The following is a 27,853-nucleotide window of genomic DNA, read 5'->3' as shown; positions in this document are numbered from 1 at the left end:
TCGTCAGGTCTTCTTGTCCAGGAATCCACTGTTGGTGTGTTGCAGTCTCTTCTGGGATTTGCATAGTTCTTCTTTTCTTCTCTGTGTGTGATCTGTGAAACTTAATGTGATTTACTCCTGTTTTACTGGTCGCTGGGGTGGGTTGTGGTATTTATCTTTGGGCTTTTCCAGTACTATTTTCCAGTACTCCCAGCTCCCCTCTACACACTACACTTGCCTAGGTGGGGGGTCGACTTTCGCATTCCACTTTCTTAGTATATGGTTTGTGCTCCCCCTAGGCCCATTTCTAACTTTTGTGATTTTCACTAATTGCACTGTTTTCTAAGTGGTTTGCCTACTTCTGCATATAATCTATGTATTACTTACATAAGGGAGTATAGTCTCTATGGTATTTTTGTTATTTGTGTCACCAAAATAAAGTACCTTTATTTTTGTAACACTGAGTGTTTCCTTTCTTGTGTGTGAGTACTAAGTGTGACTACAGTGCTATTGCATGAGCTTTGCATGTTGCCTAGATAAGCTTTGGCTGCTCATCCATAGTTACCTCTCGAGAGCCTGGCTTCTAGACACTTCCTACACTAAACTAATAAGGTCTTATTGGACCTAGTTTAAGGTGTAAGTACCATAGATAGCCACTACACCCCAGGCCAGCCTCCTACCCACTGCCCGCCTCTTCTTCATCTTAATATACACACTGCCTGACAGTTTGGAGTACCTTGCACTCTTGTCGAGCACGAATGGGCGAATGTGGGCCACCAATCACAACAGCTACACTTCACCAATAACAAACTGTTAAATCAGTTACCAATTCCTCCTCAACTCTCACAGTGAAGGACCCTGACTTTAAATACAAAGAACTCACTGGTTTGATTTTACAGAAAGGTCAAGAAAAATACTATTGGGTTTAAAGCTTGGTGAAGCACAAGAATACTTACTCTGCAAATCATTAATGGTGCCCTTCACCTCCTTGATAAGAGTGATTCATGTCTTTGAATTTTACTTTATCTATCAACAGCCTTTGACCCCACTGACCTCAACGGCCTGTCCCTTGCCTCATTTTACTGTTGGCCTCACTTATTTGTCCACTTTTCTCTGTTTCAAATTCCTCCTTCCTTTTCTTTGTTTTATCTTCCATTTGTTTTCTCCTTCCTCTTCCTCTATCCTACCTGCTTATTTGTCTCTCCCCTTCATCCTTCCTCTCTTCCTACTTTGTCACCTCCTCCCTGTTCTTACTTTTCTGCTCCTTCTTCACCCCCTTTTCTCCTACTTCTTCTCATACTCTTCTCCCACAAAGTCTTGATGCTCTCCTCGAGCTAGCTGTCTATCTGGTTCATTAGTATCAAGTACCAGCCTTAACAGGCAGGTTGTTGAGTACTTTGTTAACCAGATGTCTAAACTAAGCTAGCTGGCCCCTCAAATCCCATCCTTCCTAAAACCTTGCTAGGGTTGGAAGCATGTAGCTGTGTGTCGTCTCCCATGCTGAAGGCAGGTTTTGAGTTTCCTTATTGAAATGTGCCATTGTTACACCTGATATCCTTGGCTTGGTAGCCCCCAATTTTTTTGACTTCACCCCTTCTGTTTTCTAAATTTGTTTTCTATGGCATTATGACATGGTGCACTTTCCCACTGCTAACTGGTGCAAAAGGGCTTGGGCTCTCCTCATAAAACAACTTACAATTGGCCACCAGTTGGCCACGATTGGCTCATTCAATTAACTTATAAGTAGTTGGTGTATGTGCACAGGGCCTGTAAATTAAATGCTACCAGTTGACCTTCAGCGCTCATTGTGCCACCCACTAAAGTAGCATTTTAATCCAAGGTATTAGGCTTGCCATTGCAGCCTGTAGCACAGTTTTAAACTGTTGTTTCGACCCGGCAGCATACATCTTTTGCCATGCCTAAACCTTCCTTTATAATGCATATGTCAAACCAATGGTAAGCCCTAAAGGCTTCTAGGGCAGGGTGATGTGTGTTTGGAAAGTAGGCCATGTGGGTTTAGGTTTTACTCCTAAAGTTGTTTTTCACCACTATAAAGCTGACGTCTCTCATTGCCTAGCACTGCTAATCTCTACCTTCTACAAAGTTTTTCCTCCACCCAACCAGTCTTACGCCACCAGATACCCACGGTTGGCACTTTGATCTTTTAGGAGCTAGATTTCACTAAAAACGTAAAAATTTCATAACTCCAATTCCTCTGATTGGATTTAATGTGTTTGATGTCATTGTATGTCACATTTCTTCCATTTTTCTATGTTTGTTTGGGATTATGCTTGTGTTCTGTTTAAACTTTATTGCTGTGTGATAGCTTCATAAAAACTTTACACCTTGCCTCCAAGTTAAGCCTGCCAAGCTACCAGAGTTAAGCACGTTAATTTAGTGACTTGTGTGGTTCACCTCAACAAGGATTGTGGCTGTTGCCTAGGTGGGGCTTCCACCACCTCTACCGATAACACATTTTCTTACAGACATGGTAACAGTGATACTAACCAATGCCAGGATACTTATTTATTCAGCATCTAGTAATGCATTTGAACTAACTTATTGATAAGGGTGTAAGTAAGAGTAGGGAGAGGCTATAAGAAGGATGGTTGTAACAGGGAATTTCAGAATGTGAGATATGTAAATGTAAGTGTCAGGGGTGTGAGAAAGAAGACTCCGAGGGAGAAGAATGTGTGGACAAATGGGTTTGAGGACAAGTGGGTGTTAGTGAGTGATAAGGATGTGAGTGAGTGACAGTGGTATGACTGTGACAGAGGTGTGTGAAGGGGTTCAGGTGAGGGGTGTGGGGTATTGGATGAGCAAGCACCAGAGGACTTAGAGAGTGAGATAGAGGAATGTTAGCCTGTGTAACATGAACATGCTCCTGTTTAACCCTGTTGGTACCTACAAACCAGGTACATGCACTCCATCTGTGTAAGGTTTCCCATTGGTCTTTAGAATGTCAGCCTCCCTGTATACTCACATCTGAGGTGAGTAGCATGAGTAGTTGTGGAGCAGCAACAGATTCAGATGCCATAGGGAGTTTGCATTGCCTCTACTCATGTATTTTTTCAAAGGACAGACTGGCCTTCAGTAACATTTTGTATACAGGGGTGCAGTTCCCGGTCCTCTTTGACAGAATATTGTCTGGCATAACTACTGTGTCCAAAATATTATCTACAAAATATATTGCCCTCCCCAAGGAGGCATTTCCTTTTTGATACAAAGTGGTCTAACAATCTTTATAAATCTGGCTTTGTTTAAAAAAGCAGGTGTGGCAGGTTGGGATGCCAGAGTACTACTCATGAACCCTGATCTCTTATTCATCACAGAGGCCTGGCTCAATGAAGCCTCTCAACCAGAACTACACATCTTGGTTCCCCATAGTGACTTCATCATTCACCTGAACAGGATTGAGAAAATCGGGGTTGAGTGCCAATCATCCACAAAAATTCCACCAAACACATAGCAACTAAAAGTTACATTTTCCATACTTCTCAATGGAAATCTAATCAATAGACGCCATTCCTATCAAATTCCATTGAATCTACTATCCACCTGGACACCATCACCTTTTCGTATAACAAATAATCATGCTCCTCCTCAAGCAACTATTAGCCTCAACTGACTACATCTTCCTTGGCAATTTTAACTTTCACTGGGTGCAGTTAATGATTTGATTGTTTTGCAGCTTAACACCTTCCTAAGCAAGAACTACCTCTCTTGACTCTCCATCTCTCCTACTCAAGTCTAAGCCCTCCTCAAAATGGTTAACCAAGCAAATAAATCTTCACAGAATATTGTGATACTATTAAAATAATATGAAGACAACATCCCACCATTATCAACCTAGAGAAACTCTGAAAAGAAAAAAGAAAATACAAGAAATACATATTTGAAGCCAAACCATCACACAAATGAAAGGAAATTAACCACTCAAAAATAGACCTAAAAACATATCTATATAATTAAACAATCTACAAAGCCCTTACAAATTGCCCTTACAAAAGACAACCCTGATACAATCAGGGATAATTTTAACCTATGTTTTAAGAACAAAAACAAGGAAATTGAACTCCCTCTCATTGATTTACAATCTGACCAATGGAAAACTGTGTCCTAACTGAAACTTCCTCTCACTTCTCTGATCTCATCCCCACCTCCATCATGAAGGACATGAGCTCAGCCTTTGAATCTTACTGGATGAAACTTATTAATGCATCTCTGTCACAAGGCATTGTACCACACGATACAAAAAATGGTTATGTTACCCCAATTTGAATAAACAGTGACTTGACCCAGAAAACCTAATCAGCTATTGCCTAATCATGAAACTTCCCTATCTGACTAAATTCCATAGAAAATTGAATGAAATCCTGAATTTTAACAGTATACTTATGACACCAACCTCCTCGATTACTCATGATCTGGTTTCAGATCAGGCTGCAGACTCAAAGCAGCTATACTAGATATTGTTGAGTATGCTGTCCTCATGTTGGACAATGGTGAATACTGCCACCTTACCCTCCTTGACCTTTCTGCAGCTTTTATTACATGGTCTAACACCCGCTCTTCTTTAAAATTAGAAACCAGAATGGGGCTGAACTCAACTGTGCTCATATGGTTTGACTTATACCTAGACAACCACTTCAAATGCATAAAAATTTTAATGCCACCTTTTCAGAACCCTTTTCATAGGGCTACATGTCATGCAGGGGCTACCAGGCCCAACTTTGGTGGTTGCGGCCTTTAACTCTGATGTCCAGGGGCCCCACCTACTGTGGATATTGAGCAACGGGGCCAAGGACTACTTCTGCACTTGACTCTCAAGGTAGTTTTGCACGCGCAGTCAAAGGCTCATTCACAATGGTGAAGTGTAGATAAAGGTAAGTGAATACGGTTCATAACTCGAAGTGCACACAGTATGAGCTCTAAATCGACACATTCAAAGGAATAACTACATTCACGAACAATAACACAATCCCCTTTAAGTTGGTGCTCTAGTAGTTGTGAGGCGAATCCCTGCCCCACTCTCTTGCTTATAACATAGTGGGATTATTCCTCCTTCACTGGCGGCTGCATCCAGAGAATGTTTAATTTTTGGCCATACTCTAGAGTTTCTTTTTGACTCTTCAGGAATTAGTCAAACATGTCTATGATACCACAGCAGCATTAGCAGCAAGCCCCCTGGGACCATACAGGCCAATTTCTAATCTTACCTGCTTCGGCAGTATTGAAACATTCAGTGGTGCAGTAAGGGAACTCTCCAGGCGTGTCAACAATCTGGATCCTGTACAGTGAAGTTAGGCTGCCTCTGGTGCATGCAGAAGCACCTGGAGGCACAGGCACTCTTCCTCAAGCCACGCTACCAGGTTGTTCCAGAGACTGGAGCAGCTGCCATTCCTCAAAGATAAGGTAAGTCACTGGGATGGGGGTGAGGGGCAAGGGTGATTCGATCCTCTGGCTTTTGACTCGAGCCTAGTGACAGTGCAATATCTGAGGCAGTGCCCTTTGTGGTTCTTGGGTGGTTAGTCAGGTGCAGGTCTTGGTGTGACAACTGAACTCGCCGGGCACAGATGCAATCTCCCGTTCTGGTGATGACCCAAACTTCTGGAAATGCGAGTACCGGCAGCCTGTTCTGACATGGAATTGCTGAGATACTCTCCACTCAGGTACTGTCTTCTCCGCTACACTCTCTCTCATCACAGCAACCCCTCCTGGCATACATGGTTGCTGGTTAATGCAGTAACAAGTCCTCATGCTCCTGGCAACAAATAGTTCAACAGTGTCCGCCACTGGCATATCCAGGTCATCTCAGTGAGGCAGTGCATGGCTCATGGTCCTCATGACACTGCTCAGGTCATGGAGGCCCTCTGCTGACATTCAGGGGTCACCAGATCACTTCTGTACATGAGCAAAGACCGAATCAGTGCATAGCCTTTCCCTCACATACACTCAGGGAGCCCTCTCAACAGCAATCCTCACTTGACTTTGCAATCGCAAATTATCTCCTCTTCATCACAGGGTGCAATGGTCTCAGCAAGCATGCAGATGCTGGTGCTTCAGGCTACAGGGCAGGTGACCTTAGCTTTTCCTGGGTGATGTCCCCTTGCCCAGCAGAGAGGCTAGCAAGCCTTTGCCATAATCCTGGTCACAGACAGAAATCTTGCAGAGCTTCCTTTTCTCACAAAACCGATCTGGCTGCTTGGCAGAAGACAAATGTTGGGGTCTCACACTCCCCTCCTATAGTCCTTTTCCAGACACCAAATGTGATTAAGGGACTGAGACTTTGAAGTTTTATGTTAATGTTCTGCTTCTTTTGAACTGTAGATTCCTCCTTTTGTTCTTTCCTCTTGAAAGGCTGTCTGTCACAGCAGGCAGGACCCCAAAGCTGACTGTCTCACAATTCAGTTCATAGGAGTGATCAGAGTTCACACCTGGGTGTGAGCCACAGTGATATGTGAATCAAAGGTTAATCGTGGTCTCCCAGCCCTACTCCTTATGATTTCCTTATCAGCCCAGTCTCCTTCATGAGATATGTCCAGGCTCCTTCCTTGTGATTCAACACTCAATGAAAGAGCAACCATTTTGAAGTGCAAAGGGAGAGTCTCCTCCTCCCTTCCTCCAGTGTATGTCCGACCCAGCTAACAGGAATGCAGCAATACACAAATCTGTCTGGGGGCATTCCTCTGCCCTTCATATCTTCCCCCACCAGGTAGGCCTGGGCTTCCCAAATGAACACAGGGAACCATGGAATGTAACATTGAAGGCACACTTTCACTCAGTGTACTTTCACAGCACACATACTCTACAGTACTGCCACCTCCATGCATTGTGCCACCACAGACACACATACATTCAGCACACACATTCAGTCTGTGTGCACTGCTCAGTACTGTGGTTTTTCTGTATTGTACCAGGGTGCCCTATTCGCAAATGCACTCACCATGCAAGTGCTGCACATCATTCCACTTTCATGGAGTATACATCATGCAAGCACACATACATCCAGCACATGCTTCCATTGCGCATGCACTTCACAGCACTACATCTCTCACGAAATACATTCCCCCAGGCATATATACACTCAGTACATACACTAACTGTACATATAGTGCACAGTACTGCTCTAACCCTGTACTGTACCCCTCCCAGGCACACATACATCCTGAGAAGAGTCACTACTCCTGCTCTGTGCAGCACTCCACATCCACCTGATGTAGGCCAAGAGTGAGTTAAGTACCCAGCAGCTGGACTTTACAAAGGAGAGTGAGCCTGTAGTCCTCACTCCTAGTGAAATAGGGTAAACAGGACCTGTTCGCTACTACTGATCACTACACGGTATGCTGAACCATCAAACTCATGCTGCCTAACTCTTGGTGAAGGTGGTAGCCTCCCACCACTACAGGGATAACACTTTGGACACTCCTCCAAGTCCGCTGCAGTCCATGAGACAGGCCTATGTCATGTCCCAAATGCATGATCCGCGTCAACAAGCCCCCTAGTATAACTGGTAGTGGGAAGGATTCACATACAAGTAGGGCTCCCATCATCCCTAGAGGCCAGGTCACTAGAGTGGCCTCTGTTAGAGATAGGTCTGCCTCTGCACACTCTCATGTTACCTCTGTTTCAGATGCTTCACATAATTCTAACCCTGAGGACCAGTCCCTAGATAGGGAACCCAGAAAGCTGAGGTTAGAGGAGGCCAGACTGAAGCTAATGCAGCAGCAGTTGGCCTTAGACAGGGAATCCCTGGCTGTGGAGAAAGAGAGGCAGGGTTTGGGGTTAGTTCCCCATGGTGGCAGCAGCAGTTTTAGAAATACAAATGTTAGGGAACCTTCATTTGATTTTAGGAATCTGCACAAAGTTGTCCCTCCTTACAAGGATAGTGATGACATCAACAAGAGGTTTGCTGCACTTGTGAGGGCCTGTAAAGTTCATAGGGTCCCTCATGTACAGTGGGCTGCTATCCTTTGGTTATCCTTCTCTGGCAAGGGGAGAGACAGACTCCTTATTGTCAAAGAGGATGATGCAGATAACTACCAAATTCTTAAAAATGCTGTCTTGGATGGTCTGGGCTTAACCACTGAACAGTACAGACTTAAGTTCAGAGAGACCAGAAAGGAGTCATCACAGGACTGGACAGATTTTGTAGACTGTTCTGTGAAGGCCCTAGAAGGTTGGTTACATGTCAGTAAGGTGAATGATTATGAAAGCCTATATAACTTGATTCTGAGAGAGCATATGTTGAATAATTGTGTGTCAGACTTGTTGCATCAGTATCTGACCTCTCCCCAAGAATTGGGAAAGAAGGCAGACAAATGGGTCAGAACAAGGGTGAGCAGAAAAGCTCATACAGTGGGTGACAAGGATACCAAGAAGAAAGATGGTGAAAAATCTCAGGACAAGCATGGGGATAAAAGTAAACATAAAGATCATTCTTCAGGTCCAAAACACTCTTCTGGGGGTGGGGATAAAACTTCTTCATCTTCTTCAAAGTCTTCACACAATCAGAAAAGGCCTTGGTGCTATGTGTGTAGAAATAAAGGCCATTGGCCAGGGGATAAGTCCTGCACAGGTAAAGCCCATGAGCCCCTACCACCACTAACACAGCAGACTCTAGTACCCCTATCGGTAGTGGTAATAGTGGTGGGACTACTGGCAATAGTCAAACTAAAGGTGTAGTTGGGTTCACTTTTGGGACCATAATAGAAACTGGGGTAGACAAGACAGTTTATGTCACACCTGGTGGCATTGGCCTTGCCACATTAGCTGCTTGTCCCCTTAACATGGATAAGTACAGGCAGTCAATCTTGATAAATGGTGTTGAGGCCCAGGCCTACAGGGGCACAGGTGCCAGTATAACTTTGGTGACTGAAACCCAAGTGTCACCTCCACAACACCTCCTTGGACAGAAGTACCAAGTTACTGATGTTAATAACTCCACTCAGTCTCTCCCCTTATCTGTAGTTCAACTTAGTTGGGGTGGAGTTACTGGCCCTAAGCAGGTGGTGGTATCACCTAGCTTACCTGTAGATTGTCTCTTCGGGAATGACCTAGAAGCCTCTAGTTGGGCTGAGGTAGAGTTTAGTACCCATGCATCCATTCTGGGTATTCCTGAGGAATTGTTTCCTTTCATTTCTGGTGAAATAAAAACGCAAAGGAGAGAAAAAGGCCTGAAATCTCAGGATGTCTCTCTGCCAACAGGTAAGAAGGGTATCAAGGTATCCCTTCCCCACCCTGCCACTAAGGATACCTTTCCTGTGGTGGGAGAAACCTCTTCTGGGGTGGAACCTGTACCAAAGGAGCCCTCAGCTACCACAGCTGGACTCCCAGAGGTAAATGTACCTCTCTGTGGAACTACTAAGCCAGATGTGCAAAATTGCACCATTTTAGTAAATATGAAGCATCCCTCCAGCCCTCCCAGAGAAACTTTAGTGCAGCAGCCCTGCACTACCGCTAAACACTTAGGACAGCAACCCTGCCCTAGTGTGGAGCTCATAGGACAGCAGCCCTGCCCTGCTCCAACTCAAGAGAAACACCAACCCTGTTCTCTCTTACAGTCATATGGACAATGTTTTTGCCCAACTATGGCTTTATTGAGGCAGCATCCCTGTCTAGCATTTACTACATTTCACATAGGCTTAGTGGACCAATCCTACTGCCCAACTTTAAAACATACTAACAGGAACTCTGGGAATTTACACTCACACTGTTGGTTAGGTAAAAATCTCCAAACAGAGTGGTTTACATCCCCACAGGGAAGTAACCATATAGTGGATGATAAAGGGACTAACCACTCCATTGCAGATCTGCTCTCCACTTATCACCACTTAGACAATCAAGTCTCAACTGGCCAAGGTTAGCCTTATTGTCCTTCGTTTGGGGGGGAGTTGTGTGAGAAAGTAGCCTCTTTCTATCATGGTTACCCCCACTTTTGGCCTGTTTATGAATGTGTGTCAGTGTGTTTTTACTGTGTCACTGGGTCCAGAACCCCAGTGCTCATAGATAAAAACCTATATGTCAGTGTGTTTTGCCTGTCTCACTTGGATCCTGGTAGCCAGGACCCCAGTGCTCATAGTTTGTGGCCTAATGTATGTGTTGTCAGTAGTGCTTAAGTGTGTCACTGAGGCTCTGCTAACCAGGACCTCAGTGCTTATGCTCTCTTTGCTTTTAAATTTGTCACTATAGGCTAGTGACTTCATTTACCAATTTCAATTGGCACACTGGACCCCTCCTAATAAGTCCCTAGTATATGGTACCTAGGTACCCACTGCATAGGCGTTCCAGGAGATCCATATGGGCTGCAGCATTTCTTCTGGCACCCACAGGGAGCTCAGACAAACCCTTGCACAGGCCTGCTATTGCAGCCTGAGTGAAATAATGCACACATTATTTCACAGCCATTTTCAATGCACTTAAGTAATATGTCTAACCTTCACTTGCTGAAGGTTAGGTGCAAAGTTACTCAGTGTGAGGGCACCCTTGCACTAGCAAAGGTGCCCCCACATAGTTCAGGTACATTTCCCGGGACTTTGTGAGTGCTGGACACCATTACACGCGTGCACTACATATAGGTCAATACCTATATGTAGCTTCACAATGGTAACTCTGAATATGGCCATGTAACATGTCTAGGATCATGGAATTGTCCCCCCATTCCAAACCTGGTATTGGGGAGCCAATTCTATGCATCCTGGGGCTCCACCATGGACCCCCATTACTGCCAAACCAGCTCTCTGAGGCTTGCACTGCAGCTACAGTTGCTGCCACCTCAAAGACAGGGGTCTGCCCCCCTGAGGTCTGGGCAGCTCAGTCCCAGGAAGGCATAACAAACCATTTCCTCTGAGAGCAGGGTGTTACACCCTCTCCCTTTGGGTAAAGATGTTACAGGCTGGGGAGCAGTAGCCTCCCCTAGCCTCTGGAAATGCTTTGAAGGGCACAGATGGTGCCCTCCTTGCATAAGCCAGTCTACACCGGTTCAGGGACCCCCTGTCCCCTGCTCTGGCATGAAACTGGACAAAGGAAAGGGGAGTCACCACTCCCCTGTCCATCACCACCCCAGGGGTGGTGCCCAGAGCTCCTCCATTGTGTCCCAGACTTCAGCCATCCTGCCTTGCAAGGTGTGGGGGCACCTTGGAGGCCTCTGAGTGGCCAGTGCCAGAAGGTGATGTCAGAGACCCCTCCTGATAGGTTCATACCTGTAAAGGTAACCAATCCCCCTCTCAGGGTTATTAAGGGTCTCTCCTGTGGGTTCTCTTCAGATTCTGCTTGCAGGTTTCCTTCAGGAATTCTCTGCTACAACTTCAGTCTCTTCTGACCTCAGATCAACTGTAGCCTTCTCCAAGAAACACTGTAACTGCAACAAAGTGTCTACAAAAGACACTTTTCTTCAGCAACCTCACCTCCAAGTCAGCAACTGCAATAGTTTCCATGGTGTACTCACTCTGGGGACTCCCGGTCTTCATCCTGCACCAGAAGGATTGAAGAAATCTCCCGTGAAGTGACGGAGTCACTCCCCTGCTCCAAGCAGGCACCTTCCAAGATGAAGACCGGTCCCCTGGGACTCCTCTCACAGTGCAGAGCGTGCTCCTAAGGACACAAAGGGTGGACATCATCAACATAGACTATCCTGAGGTCCTGCTGACGCAATTTGGAGGAGGTAAGACCTTGCCTTCCCCAAGAGCGATGGTACCCCTGTGTACTGTGTCTTCTTCACCTCCTGAGGCCTCTGTACACTGTTTGCAAAATTCCTTCATGCACACCCTGGTCCAGGTCCCCAGCACTCTATCCTGTGATGCTCAACTCGCTGAGTTGTTCTCCGGTGGTGTGGGACCTTCGTTTGCTGTGCTGAATCAATCACATTTTGCACCTCCTTTGTCCCTGTGTCCTGGGACCTCCGGGGGTGCTGGCTGGCATTCTGAGGGCTCTCAAAAGTGCTGAGAGCCCCCTCTTCCTCCTCACACAGAGTTGAGGCCCCCAGGTCCATCCTGGGTCCATCCAGTGCCATTTTGATGCAAAACACACTTTTGTCATAGCCAAGGCTTGTTGGTGACTTCAAACACGAAATGTAATCTGTAACGATCTTCACCTTGTGGGACATCTTTTGCATCATGCAGGAACCCGCTGACATCTTCCTAAGTGCATTCCTGCAGTTTTCGACTAACCAGGGACTCTTCTTTTGGTTGGCAGGGGCTCCTGTCCTTCCCGGAACTTCTTTCAACATCTGGACTTGGTCCCCTTCCTTTGCAGGTCTTCAGGTCCAGGAATCCAGCAGTTGTTCTTTGCAGACTTGGTTGGTTGATGCAAAATCCCAATCACGAGGTGTAGTGCGTCCTAAGGAAACTTGCAGTATTTTACTCCTGCTTTTCTGGGCTCGGGGTGGGCTAATTTACTTACCTTTACTGTATTCGTACTCTCCCAGCATTTCTGCACACACTACACTTGTCTAGGGGGGAATTAGTGATTCGCATTCCACTTTCTTGGTACTTAGTATATGGTTTGTGTTGCCCCTTAGACCTATTTTCTCCCATTGCAATCTATAGCATTTCCTATTGTTTACATTGTTCTATGACAATTTACTTGTCTAATTGTGGTGTCTAGTGTATATATTGTGTATAATACTTACCTCCTGAAGGAGTATTGTCTCTAAGATATTTTTGGTACTGTGTCACCCAAATAAATACTTTTATTGTTGGTAACACTGAGTACTGTGCATGAGCTTTGCATGTCTCCTAGTGCAGCCTAAGCTGCTAGAACACTACTACTTCACTAATAAGGGATAACTGGAACTGGTATAAGGTGTAAGTACCCAAGGTACTCACTACAAACCAGGCCAGCCTCTTACAATATGTATCTAGTAATTGTTACCAAATTCATAAAGAAAGTGAAAAGCTTTTACAGGAACAACTGTTTTATAGCCATTTGTTCCTGATAAATCTTTCCCCAAGTAGATGTCAAATGCTCATTTTACTTTTATTCACATGTCTTTATACTTATTATAATAAGCAGACTGCTATTCGCAAGTTGAAGACAGATCTCTTTGAATGAACTTTGCTTCCAATGTTGTTCAGTAGAGACATGCATCAGTAAGATTAACATAGATTGTCTAGTTTGTGTGTCCTTGTCCATCTAGTTTTACTTCCCTAATTCCACCACGAGGTGGTTTAGGTTCTTGATGTGACACCTCTAAAAACAGGGATGTAAACGGATTTTCCAAAAATCTTTGTCGACTTCTACAATGATTTACATTTATATCTCTTTCTATTGCTACATCATCATACACATTTGGGACCAGAAAGTAATTCAAAAAGTGTGGGATGATCCCAAAAAGTATTGATCATAATTTTAAAGTTGTGCATGGCCTCAAAGATAAACACACTGTAATATGGACTGTATTACAGAAACTTTGCACCCGTGTAAAATAAATGGCAAATCCATTTGGCAATATTTTGCTGCTTGCGTAATGAAGATTGCTGCAGGCAAATATTTCCTTAGGTCATATCACATAAGGGGTAATGAATTAGGGTAAATATGCAAATCAAGGGTAATGAAGTAATAGAACAAACTGTTTTTTCATCTCTTTTGGTATTTATGTAAAACAGTAGAATTGAATGCTTTTGCCAGAGAGTTAGTTGCATTTTTCAAAGTTGGAAAGCGCAAAAAACGCTTTTCTTCATTTCTTATTAGAAAAACATCGCATAAAATAGTGACAAACCTCTATAGTTTTTTTAATTGCTCTGGTGCAAATACTATAGGCCTATTCCAAATCACACAAGCAGAAAATTTCCAAAAAATTGATCCACCCTATTTTTGCAGCAGTGCAAAGTTTCTACAACCCAGCTCCCGGAGTTGTAATTTCCAGTTTATCTGTCAACTGACATCCCACTTTTCATGCACAGTGAATTGCTATGTGTTTTCTATTTTAGTATACCGTGTGTTGCATGTTTTTTCTGGCGGGGGGAGGAAGACAGGAGCTGTTCTACTATACGTGAAGCTCAAATTATGCCATGTAAAACAAATGAAATTTAATTTACATAATCGTATCTAGTTTTAACAGCTTGCTGAAGGCGGCGGTCTACATTAATACTTCCTCGTTTAAATGAATTGTCTAGCTGACGAATATAGAACAATATCACACTCATTTTATTTTCTAGTAGCTGACATATATTTAACGCGTCATCCATCGCATAAGAATTGCTTTATGCGTGGCAAACCCTGAAAAACATCACTTTACTTGTTCCAGCACCGCTTCGGCAGCAGTAGCTCCAGCAGTCACCTCAGCGTCCCGCCTTCTGCTCTTCTGCCTAGCCTTATCTGTTTCTCACTTCACTTGACATAATTTCTTGCTTGTGGTTTTTCCTATTTTATAAATGCTCACATCTAGTGAGAGTAGTTTGTCTTTTGCCATCAATTTCTGAACTCCTCTTCAGAAACGGTTATCAGGGAAAGGCATCGGGATGTTTGTGATGTGGTTTGTGTTATTCCATTTATCAGCCTAAGGTGGACGCAGATAAAGCATTTTACCATCATGTGATCACTGTCTGTGAAATATTGTTTTGTGGGTTAAAATATCCTGTAATAGATTTGTAAATTGTTATTTTTTTACAAAGGGCCTAAAATGTTTCTTTTGGCACTTTTTAGAATGACCGTGTACATGCAAAGGCAAAATGCTGTGACTACTTTACTTTATCAACATTTTCTGAGAGAATGCTACTCTGATGATAGCGACCCTCAGAAGTATTTCTGAGTAGTACCTTTAGCATGCTGAGGTGGAACGTTGACATTTTAAAGTGATCTTTTGGCCTCTTGGAAAGCCCCTTGGTTGTTTTTGATTCACACAATCTAATTTTCTCTAATACATGAGTTGCGAATCAAAAACTTGTCTTTAACCTTGAAAACCATTTTGATAATGCAGAAATCCAAAATACAGCATAACCAAATTTGCCTATGTATGGCAGTTTGTCATGCATGAAGGCGACCCTAATGAGCTCCAGTGGATAGAAAAAGAAGCAGGAGATCAATATAGTCCATGGAGGAACAACAACTGATGTGCAGTTTGCATCACCGCAGCGGGATATATAGGTAAATAATAAAGGAAGATATGAACATATTAAGATACATTTAGTGGATAGACAGGTAGGTTGCCAGTCACGCTATCCCAGGCATAATAGGTACCCATCCATAAGATACTGTGATCATTCATTGCGACCTCCTGTTTCTAGCTTGCGTAGGCATGGTAGGGTCCAATGTACGACACAGAGCGACTATTCGTGCTTGCGTTCTGTCTGTTCCTTACACAATAGAAGCTTTTCCATCCATACTGTGAGCATTCTGCGTAGAATTCTAGCTGGCCCATACATCTCTCATATCATGAAATGCTGTGTCCATCCTTGGGGACATTCAGGCTGTATCTTGCATAACATGGCTCAGCAATAATGAAATGTGAACGTTGCCTGACATAGTGAAGCATTTTTGACAACATTCTGGCTATCTTTAGCATAATGGTAGACATCCTTGATATGCTCTGGACCTTTATGACAATATTGGGGTCATCAATTGTACTGGCACAATAGTTGCTGTCCTTAACTTTATGTGGCTTTCATCTCATAATTCTGACTATGAATAGAATATTAGTGGTGCAAAATCCCTGCCATATGCTGAGCATCATTAGTATTTGATGGTGATAAATGGACATGAAAGGCAAGATCTGTCCTTGAGTGACATTAGTTCCATTAGTGCCTCATTAAGATAACATGTAAATGTTAATGGATCTATCATATATTTACTAAAAATTAAAACCTATCATTTATCTACAAGGTTATTGATTTCAGATGAAAATGAAAATCTTCTGTTTGGCAGAAATAGGTTCACCTATTCAAAATGTACATTTTTTATTTGATGGCCACATGTTCATATTTTCAAAAACTGGTAAGCTGATGTTTAGAACAAAATTGTTTCATTACTAAAGTATATATATACAATCTACATTTGAGGGGTAATTCATGTCAATATTAGGAGACAAATTGCAGATTCTTCCCTCTTGCTATAGGGAGATTTTTTCAGGAAAATTGTATCAAGCAACATACATTGACCAAATGCCTGACAGTGCTCTTCAAATCGTAAATGACAGAGTATTCTTGACAAAGTGATACTATGAATTATTAATTATGGCCTAAATATTTATTATAAAACATTATCACATAGTTAGATTTTAATATTATTAAATGCAATGGGGGGGGGGGTATTTTTGCAGGCAATATATAAGAGAAAATATTTTTGTCACACAACATTTTGTCCATGATACTATGGTACCATGATCTCGTGAAAGCAACTTCTCCAGCAGGGAATCCTGTATGTAGCACCTGCCTGCAGGTTCCTCCTGGCACGCTAGCTAACAGGCAGGCGCCCTACGCAGACTCACCTGCTGGGAAAATCTGTTCAAGCACTCTGGGGGGCTATATCATTAACTTAAAGTACCTACTGTTAAAGTAAACATATTGTGCAACTCTAAGCAGTGCTGCACTGCACAAGTATTCCTCAATCCTCAAATTCCTCACCGAGGTGAACAAGGAATATTGGTGCTGCGGGCCATTCTGTCTGTATTCTCCCATTGTTTTAAGATGTAGCAGACCAACGTGAAAATTGGGAAAACTTAAATAATTGTGTGAGGCTGTGGGTCTGCTTGCTGCATCTACTTGCCACCTGTGTGGACTTAATGCAATTCATTATGTCATGACTTGCTTGGAGGCATTTCATGGAAGTCGGGTTGTTGGCTCGATTACATTTTTGCATGTATTTACACCCCAACACTTTCTTAACTCAAACTGATCACGGGCCAGTGGGTGGACGCATTGATCAAGGCTCTTAACTTCACAACATTCAAACTTAGGTGCCCACAAGGCAATTGAAGTCTGACTCAATGAATCTGAAGATTGCTTTGATGCGTTCGTTTCTTTCTTGTTCTTGCAGCCCAATGACGTGAAACTATCTTTTCTTTTGCTTTCAGATCTATGATGCAGAATATAAAATATTAAGCCAAGGGGACAAAAAAGCAACTGTGCTTATGGAAATTGATCCTAAAAACAGAACAGAGACTTTCTGGACATCTAATGGCACCGGCGCGGATGAAATGATAGAGATACACGACTTTAAGAGTGTGAGCATTGAGCAAATATTTTGTTTCGTGGTATTTTTGACGGGCATGGTTATTTCACTGAGATTTACTGCTGCCTTGTGCCTTAGTTAAGATATGTGCACTCTTTTCCAGATGCATCTGACCTCCGGAATTTGCTTTAAGTACTTTTTCTTTCTCAGTTGTGCTGGCAGAGTAAGTTGCAATAAATCATGATTGTTAGTGGAATGTAGCTGACATGGCCATAACTGCATTGCCAGTAATATTTCAGATGGGAATAGTTGTCAGTACTGCAAACCTTGATGCACCACCCGCAGACCTCAGGAAACCATAATACAGGAACGTGTAGGAGTGCAGACCGAATACGTGTCTGCGGCTGATAAAGGAATCCCGCCAACAATGTTGCATCTGACACTATAGCCACGATGACCGGTATTAGAAGTTGAGAGCCCAATTCAAAAAGCTCCTAGAACATGCAAGTACAGAGTGCACGTGAAAATGTATTTTTTTTAAATGATTGTGATTACTTTTGAAATTCATAGGTGGTTTTACAGTCATAAAAAGATTTACTCACACATATTTTCGTCAGAGTAAATGTGCTTCTAGTCAGTCAAAGACGGGAATGTCTGCATACCCACAGACAAGCAGAGGCGGGCTGCTCGTGATTTTCTCTCCACTCCCAGCCCCTCTCCCGCATCCCTTGTTGAAACACATCTGAATCACCAACACTCTCAAGAATGACCTCTTCACAGTTACCCTCTCATCGTCCCTCTTCTCACTGACACTTGATGGCCTAGCAGCCTGGACGGCTGACTTTAGAACCGGGGAACCAGAGTGAACGTTCTGTGATGCTCGGCAAATCACTTAGGGGGTCATTCTGACCCTGGCGGTAATTACCGCCATGGCGGAGGTCGGCGGTAGCACCGCCAACAGGCTGGCGGTGCACCGCTGGGCATTCTGACCGCGGCGGTTCAGCCGCGGCCAGAAACGGAAAGTCGGCGGTGTACCGCCGACTTCCCGCTGCCCTTGAGAATCCTCCATGGCGGCGGAGCGCGCTCCGCTGCCATGGGGATTCTGACACCCCCTACCGCCATCCTGTTCCTGGCGGGTCTCCCGCCAGGAACAGGATGGCGGTAGGGGGTGCCGCGGGGCCCCTGGGCATGGGCATGGCATGGCACTGCAGGGGCCCCCGTAAGAGGGCCCCACGAAGAATTTCAGTGTCTGCTTTGCAGACACTGAAATTCGCGACGGGTGCAACTGCACCCGTCGCACCTTCCCACTCCGCCGGCTCCATTCTGAGCCGGCGTCCTCGTGGGAAGGGTGTTTCCCGCTGAGCTGGCGGGCGGACTTTCGGCGGTCGCCCGCCAGCCCAGTGGGAAACCCAGAATGACTGCCGCGGTCTTTTGACCGCAGTACGGTCTTCTGGCGGTTCCCGCTTGGCGGGCGGAGAATCACCCCCTTAATCTGCAGGTGCCTAAAAAAACCAACACAAAGTTATGTAATGTTATCTGGTGCTCATTTAAAGCGCTCTGATGCCTTTGGTCGAGTTCCCACTATATACAAACACACCTTTGTTGCACTCAAGCACTTCTCCAGGGAAGCCAATGAGCCTTCAAAGCCTCAAAATATGTTTTTTTAGATTTCTTGAATGTCTTTCTCTGACACTAAATGGGTCAACACAAAGTGGAATCCCACACAAATAAAAATAAAGTATTTTCTCTAAATCGCTCTCAAGGAATATTATATGTCTCAGGAATATGTGCTTCCTAGTCTGATGAGAATACAGCACACATTGAAAGAGGAAAAATAAAGATATTTCTCCTTGTTGTGTCTCGCTTTGTGAGGCGTAGCATTTTGGCACTTTTCCAAGTCTATCACTAATGGTAAATGTGGAACGCACCAAAATCCACGGGTGGGTGCATGGGAACACCCTGGCTCCACCCATGGAATGCCTCCCTGCGGAAGAGTAATGCAGAACAGCGATTTATGCTGCTTTGAGTTACTCTACATTTTTCAAGCCATGCAGGACTATGCAAGGTGGCCTTGCTTGGCTTGATAAATCTCACTTAGGTTTTGCATTACCCTTACGCCCCCTTGATAGATATGGGCCCAGGTCTTTTTTGACAAAAGGACTTCTTATCTCAAAGTGCTGTCTGTTTTTGCACATAAACTGATTTCAAATCACCCAGATCTAGAAAATGCTTTAAAATTGCTGTTTCAAAAAGGAGAAAATTCAAAGTCCAAGCGCCAGACTGTGGGCTATTATAGAAGATTATGACACTGAATTGAAAGTCATATAATATTTACAGCAAAGTTAAAGCTTGTCTGTTTATGAAAGGGTATTCTGGTAGAAGGTATAGAGTGTAGATTTGATGTACCTGGTGTTCTTTTTTTTTTGCTTGGGTGCACGCCATGTCTACTGATAACCACTGGGGCTAGCTGTTGTCCTGAGTGTAAATCTCACATAACATAGCGTAGAATAGCAAAACATACAGCATAACATAAAACACCACATAACACAACACAACATATCATAGGTATGGGCTGTGGCCCATTTACTGACATAATGGATAAAAGAATTACAATTGGTCTCAGACAATTCACTTAAGTTTTAATATCAGACACAATCATGTCAGAGAAAAAACAATTTTGATCCGTGCTTGAAAACGCTAGACATCTAAATGATATGTTTCACCACAAGTATTCTGTTTCCTTATAAACACCTCATTGTAAATAATGCTGAATCGCGTTTTATGACCCCTACTCAAGTTTAGTGCTCCATTGCTTTCTTATTAGCTATACACCGTAGAAAAACAAAAAATACATACACGCATGTGCTTGAAAAACTGATTCAAGCTATGTTCTTAAAGTTGTTATTCCTTTGTCAGAAACGTTTCGACCATTGCATCTAAGACCTAGTAAAGCAGGCAGCAGAAAATGCAAAGTCATCAGTACCCTATCATACAAGACCCCCAGCTCCCACATGTACCCTTCCTGCATATTGCTCACAGTCTTTGCCCCAACATTCCATGCAATATCCCAATATTCTGGGAGGGAGCAACAAAGACTGAGAATCCCACTATTACGACAGAGCTCAGGCTTCCTCTACTCCATCAAAGAAATATTCCTAGCTGTAATTTTTCCTACTTGACTAAATTTGCATCCCTAGTGCAAACCACTTGAAGCAAGTAGCTTACCACTTCCAAAAAATAATTTCAAATAAATTAGTAACAAAGGCTACAAATGCCCTTCCTCATCTTTTAAAATTGTTCCAAGTTTCCCACTGTTAGACATGATGGGTCAATCTGACTCTAATTTCATTTTTTGCATTATGATATTCTGAAGCAAATTCTCCTTTTGTGCATGGTCACCCTAAATGTTTCACATTTTTCTGGACCCTATTTTTTACTGTCGTTCGGACATTGTGCACTTTGACATCACTATTCAGTGCCAAAGAAAGTGTAATCTGGCCCTAAATCTTTTTGACAAAATTAGTCTATTAATCTTTCCTGTAAGGTGATACTGGATGGGACAGAAAATGCGCAAATGGCATGAGACTAAATTGTCCTATGTGGGCTGCAGTGTGTATTTACAACACCCGCAAAGAAAACAAAACCATATAGCTACCAGGAGCACCATTCTGCTCTAGCTGGGCTGCACTTTAAAGGCACTACCATAACACATGGCATGCAAAAGTACCTTAATCATGTAGCAATAACTATTTTATGTACTAATAATTCACCGAAGGTTGCCTTGTGTCAGCCCATATTATATTATGAAGTGTTTTTTCACGATGACTGAATGCCTAAAAGATATTTCTTCATGTTGGTGAAGGCATATTTTCCACAGAACAGGCCTGGCTGGGGTGATTACAATTAGTAATTCTGTATCTGTGAAGGTACTAGCACAGTCCTTCAAATTTAATTTTTACTTAATTTTAAAATCTGATGTAATGGTAAGACTAGATTTTTAATAACATAGGTTTGTTAGACCTGGCATTCTTGACATAGTTTCCCTCAGCTTTTTGCCTCTGCTTCCTGTGTTTTGACTGTGTGCTGGACTTTGTTTTTACTGGTTGTGGTATTCTGGGAACTTTACTACGGCTGACCAGTGCTAAAGTGCAAGTGCTCCCTGTGTACATTGTGTGTGTTTAATTGGATTTTCCATAGTTGGCATATTTGATTTACTAATAAGCCCCCAGTAAAGAGCACTAGAGGTGTTGAGGGCCTGTAAATCAAATGCTACTAGTGACATGCAGCATTGATTGTGCCACCCACACGTGTAGCCCTGTAAACATGGCTCATACCGGCCACTGAAGCGTCTGTGTGTGCAGTTTTAAACTGCCAAATCGACCTGGCATGTACCCACTTGCCAAGCCCAAACCTTACATTTTTATAAATGCAAGACACCCATAAGTTAGGCCCTAGGTAGCCCCATGGACATGGTGCAGTGTATGTTAAAGGTGGGACATGAACTGATGTGTTTTACATGCCCTAACAGTGAGAAACTGCCAAATTCCATTTTCAGTGTTGCAAGGCATATCACTCTCAAAGGTTAGCATGTGGACTATCTTTCAATATCTTTTACGTGCAGTTTCCCTTTGGAAGCAGATAGAGGTGTTGAGTTTGGGGGCTCTGAACTCATAATTTATAAATACATCTTTTGGTAAAGTTGTTTTTTAAATTGTCAGTTTGAAAATGCCATGTTTAGAAAGTGGGCATTTTCTTGCTTAAACCATTCTTGACCCTGCCTTCTTCTGTATTCCCTGTCTGGGGCAGACTGACTGTTGGGGTGTTTGTGAATGTCCACTAGACATTGACACAAAGGGAGCTGGGGTGTAGCCTGCATATCCTGATGGCTTATCTGGGCTAGAGTGGTGGGAGGAGCTGACACTTACACCACATCCTTTATAGGTTCCAATACTGGAATCCTTAAAATAATCCTGTAAATGTGCACATACACAGACAATGGCAGACATATACATAGATGTTTGATGCCCAAATGTATTATTACTCAATAGACAATTATATCTTGCTTCAAAATGTATGGACCTAATCTGAAAACTCTCTATCAACCATCATTCATACCCACATACTTCACTCAAGTTCACCAATAAAAAAATAATATAAATAAACAGTTGGCCTAGTATCTGCTATCCTCCAGGTGTTCCAGTAATCAGGGAAGGCATTATCGTCCATGATTAAATATATTTCACAGGAATAATTTTTCAAGTTCAACTGTTTGTTATTCAATGTCCCAGATTCAAATCTTCATGTAGTATATTCATTTAAAGTCTGTTATGATGTATTTTTCGTCCTTGGATATATCTTCCTCCAATGCATGTGCTATATACAAAATGTACTTCAAAATCCACGAAAAGGAACATCAAGGCAAATATCTGGCCAACAGCCAAAGTATGTTTCGGTGTAAGGTGACCAACTGGTCACACACCTTCTTCAGGGCACGTATTTGTCCACCGTCTCTCGTTAAATGATGCACACAGCAAGGTCTGGTCCATTTAAAGCCAATCTCTACTCCCTTCCTATGATGCTCTCTTTTTGAGAGACGGGTCACAGTCTGCCACATATCGAGACTTCAGGTAGGAAAGGGTTAAAACCTTTGCTCGAAAGCGCAGCACACCACACAGGGCATCGCCTGTGGAGTCAACCACCCACAACTCCACCTGGATGCAAAGTCTCGAGTCCTGGGCTTAGGTCAGAACAGCCCATGAGAGAGAAAAACAACGCATCGCCTACCCAACCGGAGAAGAAATGATGCACGGCCTCCCTTGCAAGTTAGGAATCAATGCATTTCTTACTTATCTGACGCACGCTCACCCGTGCAGCTTTATTTTTGACGCAAACCAGGTACTTTGTGTAACAAAGATGTTTCCATTGTTTTCTATGGAGTAAGATTCTATTATTTTAAAAATTCCTAACTTAACTTTTATATGATGGATTTTTGTACTTTTGGTCTTCTTTGATTTAGATACATATTGGCTATTTTTCCTAGCAGGTGTTGTGTCCATTTTGTAGTGCTTTCCCTGTGTTACTGTGTGTGTTGGTACAAATACTTTATACATAGCCTTTGAGATAAGCCTGACTGCTTGTGCCAAGCCACCAAGGGGTGAGCAGTGGTTATCTTAAGTGAGTATCGCCCTTGCCATGACTATAGTGAGGGTTCCTGCTTGGGCAGAGTGTAAACTGATTGCCAACCAGAGACCCCATTTCTAATAAGGTTGAAAACTAAGTTTATAAAAAAATGCACCTTAAGCTGTCATCACCAAAAGTGGTTTAAAAGTAGTTCTATCATTCATCACACCTCCAGAGCTGGAATACACATCTTTGGCCGGAAGAGTTAACAGCCCAGGCTCAGATGACAATGACCTGCCTCTGTGACCTGTAAAGACAGGGAGGTGTTAACTTTTGACAATTCAGTAGGAAGTAGCTATATGGGAATGGAAAGGAACATCTGAAAGAAAGAGTATATCACCTCTTGTCACATTGAAATTCCAGGGAGGGCTTTTCCTATTCATTACCAGGACCCTACTAGACAACCAGACGTCAGTCAGAGTGGATGAGGGAACCAGTTTAGACCCTGTCAGGTCAGAGGTGATCTCACCACAATAATGGTGTGCTAAGGACCTGAAGACAGGTCGGACTGAGTGCACTGAAAGAATTGTTAAAGTCAGAGTAAATTTGAATTGGTTTGTAACATTATGTCAATTATAGGCCGTCCTAATTCTCCTTAAGTGATTTACTAAGATGACGGTGATTTATTGTTCACTAATATGTCACAAGTAGGCTTTGTTAAGATGCTGTTTTGGAATATGATTTATAATCCTGAAAAAGTCAAGACAACAAAGACAGATGAATCATTTGTTGGCTAGAGGAAGTATAGGGACAAAAGAGGTCTAAAGAAATAAATGATTTTAAAGAGAACAAGTAATTTGGATGTTTTTCTTCATAGTGTTCTAACGCAAAATTGATTTCGTTTGATTTAAGAGTCTCCTTAACTTGGGGCTGATTGGTGTGGCTGCTCTTTTTGTTTTGATGGAGCATCGTATACACTGATTGTGACCCAAGTTATGGCACTGGGGAAGAGAGTTTTCACCAGAATAACTCTGGCCAATGTAGCAACTAATGGCAGAAGGGATCTGCCATATTGAATCAAGACTCCTGGATGATTTTAAAGTAAGGCAAATAAGCAGCATTAGTAAGGTTGTGGGAGGGCTGCAAGATGATAGGATTATGTGACATAAATTTTAAAACACACTGCACAGGAATCTGGCAATTCAATAACCACTTCCTCAGAACATTTCTGGAACTAGAAAGAATCCACCTGAAGAATTAAGGCTCTGCTGAAAAAATAACTTCAGACCCCTCAGTGGAAGAAGAGGGCTTATACAAGAACTCCAAATACCTTCTGGAACCTATGGACTGGAATTGCACTTTGGGGATAAAGGGTTTGGATTGTGTGCCTTTGTAGGAATATAAAAAGGAGAAGGACCCCTGGCTCCAAAAAGACCCACAGGACCACAGAGGACTGGACACTGTAGGAGATCTGTCTTGTGCAAGACCTGGTGCCTAGAAGCTGCCCAGGGAGGTAGGGGTTACAGAACTGAGCAGAAAGACATTTCCCATGAGTTGTAGAAAAGTGAGATTTGTCATGTGTTTCTCCTATAGAGGTCAGGACAAGGTGCTGAGGCTTACCAAGGAAGGTCACACCTACAATCTGACACCTTGAGTCACCCTTTCCAGTCTTAGCTTTGGATCTTACTACACTGGAAAATTGGGACTTCCATTTCAGAGAGGGTAAAAACTACAGTTGGGATAACTGCCTGGTATGTCTAATCTCCACTCCCTCCATTGTGGTCGGACTGAAATTGCACCGAGGTCCTAGTGAACTGTTATCTTTAATGGCAATTTATTTCTTGTAGTTAATTTTTACCTCAAAACATTTCTTTTTAAAAATCATGTCTCTATTTCCCCTCAACCGATCTTAATGATCTTGGTGTCATTTTGCTTTTGAACGATATCGCTGTTCTTCTAAATTGGTCAAAAATTTGTATTGTGCTTTGTTCTTTAGTTTACATTTATTAGTGCTGTTTGAACTTAACACACACGTCTCTAGGCATTGCCTGCTGCTTGTACAATAGCTTCTTGGTACTGAGCAGTTTCTCTCAGAATTATGTTTTGACCTAACCATTAAGTTGGTGAGGGTCACCCCTTCCCAAATTTGTAACCTTAATTCTGACATCCTGCTTTTGTAATCTGAAAGCACAAGTACCAGAAAACTAAGAGAACATCTGGACTACATAAAGTGCTCACTTCATGAGTTGTAACCTCTAATCCGCACCAGCCTTTGCCCTTTATGAACATCATTCTGTGTTGACATTGATCATCATCAAGTGTCTATGCTACACACCATCCTACACCCCATATCTCACTGTCCTTCAAGCTGTGCATCCCCAAAAGCTCACAGTGTTCACAATGTTTTTGAGAGAACTTGTTATTATAATTTAAAACCATATCAGACAGTATCTCACATAATTATGTTGACAGTAAAAGTAAACATACACTTCCATAACCACAATTGACAATACATTTTACACTGTCATACAACCCATTAACCATCAATGCCCCACCACTGAGCCCAGCTGAAGCCCAGCAAAACAATCCTCTAACATCATCCTGACCTAATCTGCGCCCAGGACTCCTGGTGCTTTCTCCGCGCAGACGAAACTCCCTGGTATTTTATTGGGACACCTCTGCCCTTGTAGACTGTCTTCTCTATCAGTGCACATCTGTCCATGCTCCCTTTCCATTTACAAGTGTACACGATTTTGTATCCCTAAAATACACAACACACAGTGAACCCTGGGGCCTACCGAAACATGAGTCCTTGATGCACAGCACCAAGTGCACATCTGTGAAGCAACTCACAGAGATACACTGACTATATGATTCATTGCTCCCACTCACATGATTTAGAGCTTCCATTGTGCGGAGCACCTAGTGCTCCCATGCTGCACACCATCCTCTGCACCCATGATGTAAACTGCTGTTTGCACCCTAGCTGTGCATCACCTTGTACTTACCGGATGCCCACCATCTTATGCCTCTAGGTTACAGAATCACGTTACCCTGATTTATAGTTCTCAGGGATCCTCAGAGACATAATATCCAGGAGTCACCTGAGGCACATTGCTCAGTACCCATTGGAAGCATCATCCTCTGCTCGAATGTATGTCGGAACGACGCCTGCTGGAACAATGAATGCCTGAACAACGAGGTCGGAACAACGACCTCGTTGTTACCACTAATGCCTTTACCATGAATGCCTTAACAACGATTTTTCATTGTAAAGGCATTCCTGGTAAAGGCATTATTGATAGGCATCCATTGTTCCTGCATGCGTCCACCCTAGCCCCCCACCCCCACCCCTAAATATTACTGCGACCCCCCCACATCCCCCAAAACCACACCAACCCCCCAACCTTGCCCCTAAAACTACCCCAACCCCCACCTCCTCCCTACAATTACCACGACCCCCACCCTACCCCCAAAACCTAAAACAACCCCAACCCCCACCCCATCCCTGAAACCTAAAGTACCCCAACCCCCACACCTAAAACTACTCCGAGCCCCCCACCCTGCCTCTAAACCTAAACCCCCATTCCCCCACCCAGCCCCTAAAATTACCAGTCACCCAATTCACCCCTAAAACCTAAAACCCCAACCCCCCACCCCGGCCCCCACCCCGCCCCTAAATCTGACCCCCACCCTACCCCCAAAACCGAAAACAACCTGAACCCCCACCCCATCCCTGAAACCTAAAGTACCCCAGCCCCCACCCCTAAAACTACTCTGAGCCCCCACCCTGCCCCTAAAACTAAACCCCCCCAACCTCCCACCCCGCCCCTAAAATTACCCGACCCCCCAACCCACCCCTAAAACCTAAAACCCCAACCCTCCACCCTGCCCCTAAAACTAAAACCCCAAACCCCCACCCCCACCCCTAAAACAAAAAATACCCCGACCCCCCACCCCCAGCCATAAATCTAAAACCCCGACCCCCCACCCCCGCCCCTAAAACAGAAAATACCCCGACCCCCCACCCCCAGCCCTAAACCTAAAACCCCGACCCCGCCCCTAAAACAGAAAATACCCCCACCCCGCCCCTAAAACTAAAACCGCGACCCCCCCACCCCCGCCCCTAAAATGGAAAATACCCCGACCCCCCACCCCTAAAACTAAAACCCGACCCCCCCACCCCGCCCCACTTACCTGAGTCGTTGCCTCGTCCTCCTCAGCCGACTCCCTTGTTTGTGCCTTAACCACGCATGTGCGTTGTTCAGCACATGCGTGGTTAAGGCACAAACAACGAAGTTGTGGTTAAGGAAAGCATTGTTCCGCTTTCGTTAACCAGGACTTTGTTGTTCAGGAGTCGGCCTTCAGGGCGTTTCCCCCTCTGCTCCTATGCTGCATGCCTCTCCGCGCACTCTTTGCACATTATTCTCTCCTGTTGTAACCGTATGTCTCGTGTTGCATGTTGTCTTGCATCCTGTTTAATTACATACTTTTGGGACACCTGCTACAAAAAGTTATCCATTAGTAGTCGTCTGAAAGTATGAATGACAGCATGATTGCTGGATTTCCTTCATAAATGCCTGTATGGTCTCTGTTCAGTGTGAGTAGGTATCTGTAAGTGGGTGGACCATTGCGTGCTGGTAGTGTG

The 27,853-nt window shown here is 43.7% G+C and overlaps 1 protein-coding gene across 1 annotated transcript in view; it reads left to right on the top strand.

Moving 5' to 3' along the window:
* The window catches only part of TNMD (tenomodulin), a 526,931-nt gene that overhangs the window by 97,352 nt on the left and 401,726 nt on the right, over positions 1-27,853 (top strand). The window contains exon 3 of the mRNA XM_069213032.1: positions 16,988-17,137. Coding sequence (XP_069069133.1) covers positions 16,988-17,137 — 150 coding nt within the window. The remainder of the gene's footprint in view (positions 1-16,987; positions 17,138-27,853) is intronic.

This window comes from Pleurodeles waltl, chromosome 2_1 (genome assembly GCF_031143425.1).
Source record: "Pleurodeles waltl isolate 20211129_DDA chromosome 2_1, aPleWal1.hap1.20221129, whole genome shotgun sequence".
In the NCBI taxonomy this organism is placed as follows: Eukaryota; Metazoa; Chordata; class Amphibia; order Caudata; family Salamandridae; genus Pleurodeles; species Pleurodeles waltl.
This window is presented reverse-complemented; position numbering and strand designations above follow the sequence as displayed.